The sequence below is a fragment of the Lactuca sativa genome, chromosome 8, assembly GCF_002870075.4.
Source record: "Lactuca sativa cultivar Salinas chromosome 8, Lsat_Salinas_v11, whole genome shotgun sequence".
Lineage (NCBI taxonomy): Eukaryota > Viridiplantae > Streptophyta > Magnoliopsida > Asterales > Asteraceae > Lactuca > Lactuca sativa.
The window spans coordinates 6,394,819-6,401,546 of NC_056630.2; the positions used below are offsets into that span (position 1 = coordinate 6,394,819).

Here is a 6,728-nt window from a genome sequence, read left to right on the forward strand (position 1 = left end):
CATACAATTTGACAAGTAGGAATGCATCAATAATATTTAACAACGTTAAAAAAATAAAATAGGCCTATAAACTGTTACAAATCTGGCTAACGAGACGAGAGGACAATAAGTTAAGTTTGTAAAAGAATCTCATAAAAAAAAAAAATGTATATATACAAGATTTAAGTAAGAAGTAAAAGGCCATAAATCTATGAAATTGAGGAAGGTTTTATTGTCCCCATTTAATCAAAAACAGAAAAAGACAGAAAAGTAATGGAACAGGGACAATGGAGAGTAGTAGTATGTATGTAGGGTTATACAACACAAACACCAATTTTTACAGACCTCCACTTCTCGTTTATCGGTCCATCCCTTCTTCACGAATATCAAGGAATTTCTATTTCTTAATTTCTTTCTCCCTTTTAATTAAAAATTTTAAATCCCCAATTCTCCATTTTTTCACAGTTTTAATAGTAAATTTTAACCCCTTACAATTCCAATCCCATTTGGCATTTTCATTCAAAGGAAGAAGAAGAAGAAGGTAAACAACAATCTCCTTTCCACCTCCCATATAATATACATACATACATTATACGTAATTTCTTCCGTAACTTTAGTTTTAATCTTCATCGACCCATATGATTATGTAATCCCTGTCGTCATCGTTCTTTAAAACGATGAGTTTTACGTTAATTTCTACCGACGAGACCAGGTTCCATTTATCAATGCAGAAAGCATATGGAGATATGGTTAACGCGGAGAGATTCAATGGGCGTTGGATCTGGATCCACGACAGATATATTGGTTGTTCTTTAATATTATAATAACACCAAATAATTACATTAGCTGTTAGAATATATATAATTGCCTTTACTGATCTGGGTTGGTGTGTAATCTTTTTATTGGGGTTTTAATTTTTAATTAATATGTTTGGTATGTTCATTGCCTAGGGCTTAAAATGGTTGCTTTCTTGAGGTGACGTTCATGGGCTGAATTAAAAAAACAACAAAAACATGAATAGCTCATGCGAGGAAGACGAGTATCGATTTTTCGATGCTCCCGATAGCATTGTCTCAGTCGACTCGCTGCCTCATCCTGTTTCTGAACCTGACGAGATTAGCCATGGGGGTGATGATGACGACGACTCTGTGCCTAATGATTTCCAATATGATATATGGGCCAATGCTCCTACAAGTGTTCTCCAACGAAAGCATACTTTCCTTCGATTAATGGGTTTAAGCTCCGAGGAAGACGATCATATTCTATGTAATGATACGGTTGACGACGATGTGGTGATACGGGAAATCGAAGTCGAAATCGAAATCGACGATAGAATTATGCAGACCAGTGGAGCTGTGCTGAGAACCCCCGTTGAAGAAGATGAAGAACAACAAGAAAAAGAAGAATCCCCGGTTAGTTCCTCTAATTCAGCCTGGTGCGACGATGCCACATGTTCTTCGTCTACAATTTCCAGAATTGAAGATTCTAATGGCGGTGGGGAGTGCAAGGAAGAAGAAGAAGAAATTGGAGGGAAGTTATTGGCGACTACAGATATCATACCAGCTCCGGTCGTTCAGAATTTGACAGATAGGCTTAAGGTCGCCGGGACAATGGTGAAGACGATGAACAGAGTAAAAGGTCATTTTTTTGGTAGGTTACGGTCAATGACGACGCGTAGGTCTGATAGTTTGGCACTTATGCTACCACCTCCGCCACCACCGGAGCCCCAGTGGGGGAAAGTTCAGAGAGTCAGAGTTCGTCAAAATAAGAAGAGATTAAAGGAACTATCGGCTGTATTTATCGGGCAAGATATTCAAGCTCACGAAGGTTCAATTTTAACCATGAAATTTAGTCTTGATGGGCGTTATCTTGCTAGTGCTGGAGAAGATATGGTGGTCCGTGTTTGGCATGTTGTTGAAGATGAAAGATCCGATGAAATTGATATTCCAGATGTCGACTCCTCTTGTTTATACTTCACTGTGAATAATCTTTCAGAATTGACACCATTAATGGCGGACAAAGAGAAAGAGAAGGAGAAACAGAAACTTAGCAGGATGAAGAGTATGAGAAAAAGTAAAAACTTAGCCTGTGTCATCTTTCCTCCTAAAATTTTCCGGATACTAGAGAAACCAGTCCATGAGTTCCATGGACACACCGGCCATGTCCTCGATCTCTCATGGTCCAACAATAACGTGAGTGTCGTCAATCATGATTAAGAAAAACTAGAACTCTGGTTTTTTGATCTTGAGGAAAGTGATTGAAAATTTGTTTTTGATGTTATAGTTTCTTCTTTCATCATCGGTTGATGAAACGGTTCGATTGTGGAGAGTTGGAAGTGATCAATGCCTTAGAGTTTTCCCGCATAGCAACTACGGTATTGAATTTGTCTCAAATGGATTAATTTTATTCATGGATGATCATACTTACTTACATTTGATAAAACAAACTTAAAAATGCAGTGACATGTGTGGAGTTCCAGCCTTCGAATCAAAATTATTTCATAAGCGGTTCGATTGATGGAAAAGTCCGAATGTGGTCGGTTTCTAAATGCCAGGTGGTGGATTGGATAGATCTACGTGAAATAGTCACCGCCGTTGCTTACACTCCAGATGGAAAGGTTCAACACTATACTATTTTCATTCGTTACAAAATTCAAATACATTTCAATTACTAAAATAAAAAATATATTTTTTTCCAGGGTGGTGTCATCGGATCCATGAACGGTTGTTGTAGTTTCTTCAGCTTACCAGAAAATCAGTTCCAAATGGAAGATTCGGTTTACCTAAATAGTAAAAAGAAGTCACAGAGGATAATCGGTTTCCAGGTGATGATTGTTTCCGAGTCTTTTTTTAAGAGTTTAAATTCATATCACACTTCAATAACATAATACTGATAAATGGTCATTACATTATTACAGTATTACCCACAAGATCCAAGTAAACTGATGGTGATTTGTGCGGATTCCCAAGTCAGAATCCTCAACGGCATCAACGTGGTTGGGAAATTTAAAGGTCAAAGGACATCTACAAATCCGATTTGTGCAACCTTCACGTCAGATGGGAAACACATAGTTTCATCAAACGAGGATTCAAATGTATATGTTTGGAACTGCTATGATCAAAAGGGACTTTCGTTTGACCAAAATAAGACTGTCACATCCTACGAATGTTTCTCTGCTAACGCCTCGGTTGCAGTCCCGTGGTCTGGTTTTGCGGGCAGTGGAGGAGAGGTGGAGGATGGGTGGTGCCGCTCGTTGCCGCCATGTTACTTCTCCCAGTACTTTACAGAGTCGATACCAAAAGCTTCTGCGACATGGCCGGAAGAAAAACTTATGGCGTCCAGTCCCAGTCAGCCACCTCCATCTGGCATGTCAAAGTCACTGTCAAAGTCATTGTCAATGTCGATGTCCATGTCCATGTCAACACCGTTACGTAAATCTGATAAAAAATTTGTCCGATCGTCGTCTTCTTGCTCATATAATTGTCACACGTGGGGTCTTGTGATCGTGACAGCTGGATGGGATGGACGGATCAGATCGTTTCTCAACCACGGGCTACCGGCTACTGTTTGAGATTTTTTTTTACTTAAAAAAAGAAAAAGGAAAAGGTTAAAAAGTCTTGGTGAAATGAACATAACAAGACCATCAGTTTAATCATATGGGGTACAAAGAAAACAGCCAATCCTGCCTTATTTGATTTGGGGGATTCTCTGAATCAAGGCTTATTTGAGAAAATCATGTGTGTTCTGGCCCCCGGGTAGAGGTGGAGTCATCCGGGCAGGTGGGGGCCTGTATCCGGGCAGCAGGTACGGAAACAGGGAAGGGGTTGGTTGTGACTTTTTAGGGAGGGGCTAGAGAAGCAGTGATGAATGATTGAGTGCAGAGTGGGGTCAAAATGGGCAGAAATGGCGTTTTATGTGCTTGTATGGCTTTTACTTTTGGTCCAAGCTTTCTTCTGATAAAATATGGGGGTAAAAAGCAAAATATGTTCGTTCATGACTTTATTAGTGGGAGATTGAGGGGTGATAATATATTGTCTTTTACAGTTTACTTTACTAACAAAGCTGTCATTGGTGTCTGGCATTCTGTATTTTGTATTTTGATGCCATATAGATTATAGAGTAGCAACTAGCAAAGGGTATTGGGTTATTTTCTGGAGTAGCTCCATTGTACATAACTACCCCTCCATTAGGTTTTCAACCTGTATCTATAATTTTGGCTCTAATGATTTTGTGGCAAAATAGATCAACATTTTTCAATCATGCACTTATTTTGTTTCCTAGTGATATTAATTACATAAATTTCATTGATTTTCTACCAAATTACTCAAAAGGAACATCAGCCAGTGTAATTAGAACAAGAATCAACATGCGAATTCCAATAACACCCAAATGGATACTAAGTCTATACCAAACTGTATTTGATAAGAACAAATGATATTTGCATATAAGCACAAAATGAAAACTCATAATTCTTGGGGATAATGCACGATTTAGAACCAAGGAAGCACAATGACACTTCAGCATTTCTGATAGTATCAAATAAAGAACATCTACAATTTGCTTGAATAGTAGTTTAATGACAACATGATACAATGATTTGCGAAACCATTTCAAAGCAACTTTCTTCAAGCGGAGGGCCAACACAAGATACAATAATTTTCGAAACAAAATAAAAAAATATATCATCCAGAGACGTAAGAAGTTCAACAAAAAGTGAAAACCGTAATTAAGAGATCGTAGCATTACAATAGAATCACATCAACTCAATTATACGACAATTTCAAGAATAACATCGAAAACTCACAAGTACATACTTTTTGTTCTTGGATTCTGGATAGGATCACCAGATGGGAAGAACGATTTACACGGGGAGATCCTCGACGGAGGTGGGGGTGTGTGCGGAACTATCGGATGCTGGAAATTGGATATTTGTTTGCATGAGAGGACGATCTTTGGCTTCTTCTTCGTTCTCATCGTCGGAATCGGATGTATTCAGGTTGACGCAGGAGAAACGTTCCAGCGATGCGAAGAACGCCGATGCCACGTTGTTGCCGACCCAACAGGCTACTCCTTCGAGCTTTTCGTACGACAAGATACTCGGATTCTCCATTTCTCCGATCTGTGTATATTGACTTTGATCTGGTCTTCTTTCTGTCCTAATTTGATTACGACAATGCAAACCCTAGAACACAAGGGGAAACTTACAGCCTACAGAGAGAGTTTGTGGAAACTTAAGCGAGCAAAGGCGTGCGTGTCATGCGTGTGCTTTGATTTTTAAAATAACTCCCCACGGGTCTATTTAAGTAACACTCGACACAAATTTTAAATTTGTTTGTGAGATTTTTAGAAATTAGAACTTTTGTTTGAGTAAATTATACTGTAATGTTTTGACATCTTTTGCATTAAAATACTAAATTAAAAAATCATTTTGTGTCTTTTTTTTCAAAAGAATAATCACACAAATATCATTTCATTATCAGAAATAAAAACAACATTTTCTCTCCAAATTTTCTTCCAATGCTTGTCACACTTCTTATTGCTTCCTTGTTTTCAATTAAGACAAAGAAAATTGTTATTTTATAGGAACCCAAGCTACTTTTCCTTCCAGACTTTTTTTCTTCCCAAATGATTGTCTTTCTATAGCTCGACTTTTGTTAACATATTCAACATTACGTGCAACAATAATCGTCATATCAAGAGTGGTTGCACGTTTTACTGCTAATTCATATTTTCATGGAAGTCCGTTTGCATATCGATTAATCCTTTAATGTTTGGTGGGGTAAACATTCTCAACAATAAGAATCATATCAGTGAGCTTTTTCGTATACTCATTCATGGACATTTTACTCTTTTTCAAGGCAACAAATTCTTCTTCGAGCTTTTTGATATCTCAAGTGGTACAAAAACTCTCCTTCAATCTTTTGGTGAATTTTGGTGAATACCTCCCAAAACCATTTATAGCGTATTCTTCCCCAAAGTCTCATCTAAATTGTAACGCTCGAGTTTCTCGCAATGGTCAACAATTATAACTTTTTATTAGTTAATAAAAATAATTATCTGGGTATTATGTGATTTACGTAGTTATGTGTAGTATATGTTCTTAAAACAATATAGTAAAATAAGAATAAAATATGTGTCCAAAATAGAATAATAATTATGACGAATAGCCTTGATGAAAGAGGAAGTAATCGTGATGAGGATTCTTGAGATATAAAGAACACTCCGATCCGACTTATACCGAAGAAGTTATGATGCGCTGAAGTTTCGCGTTCTACCAAATACGGTTATAGAGATCGTAAATGGTGAATTGGAGATAGATCGCTTATTAGCACAATATTCTAAACGAGAATTGAAAATCTCGTCAATACCTATCCGTCGATATTGGGTGACTTGACGAGTTGGATCCTTAACTCGTCAAGTTGGATCGCGACTTGGGGACGTGTCAAATGGATGGACTCGACGAGTCGGGTATCTGACTCGTTGAGTCAGCGCTGTGGACGGAAACCCTAATTCCTTGGGCTTGATACATATATAAAGGACCTTATGGCCTCCCAATTGCGGCCATATCTTCCAGAGCACAACCCTAAAGAGTCCTTGGTCATGTAGAGTGAGAGGGAGAGCTATCTTGTGCTTATAAGTGTGATTATGCGAAAGAGGAGGAAGTTACAATCAAGAGTGCCAAAGGAAATTGCTAGATCTGAAGATTTCATTCAAAGGGGCTTCAGTTGGAGGTATTATCTTCGACCCCT

The 6,728-nt window shown here is 38.1% G+C and overlaps 1 protein-coding gene across 2 annotated transcripts; it reads left to right on the forward strand.

Annotated features, from left to right (window-relative positions):
- The first annotated feature begins 327 nt into the window (after positions 1-327).
- On the forward strand, positions 328-5,209 carry LOC111876083 (WD repeat-containing protein YMR102C). 2 transcript variants are annotated; one of them, XM_023872612.3, is made up of 6 exons: positions 328-520; positions 930-2,171; positions 2,263-2,353; positions 2,439-2,596; positions 2,678-2,803; positions 2,897-5,209. In XM_023872612.3, exons 2-6 carry the CDS (start codon positions 993-995, stop codon positions 3,548-3,550), a joined length of 2,208 nt encoding a protein of 735 aa, XP_023728380.1. In that variant the 5' UTR covers positions 328-520; positions 930-992; the 3' UTR covers positions 3,551-5,209. The 2 variants fall into 2 exon arrangements, with proteins under 2 accessions (XP_023728380.1, XP_023728387.1); XM_023872619.3 differs by lacking the exon at positions 328-520 and adding an exon at positions 550-783.
- Positions 5,210-6,728: the final 1,519 nt, after the last annotated feature.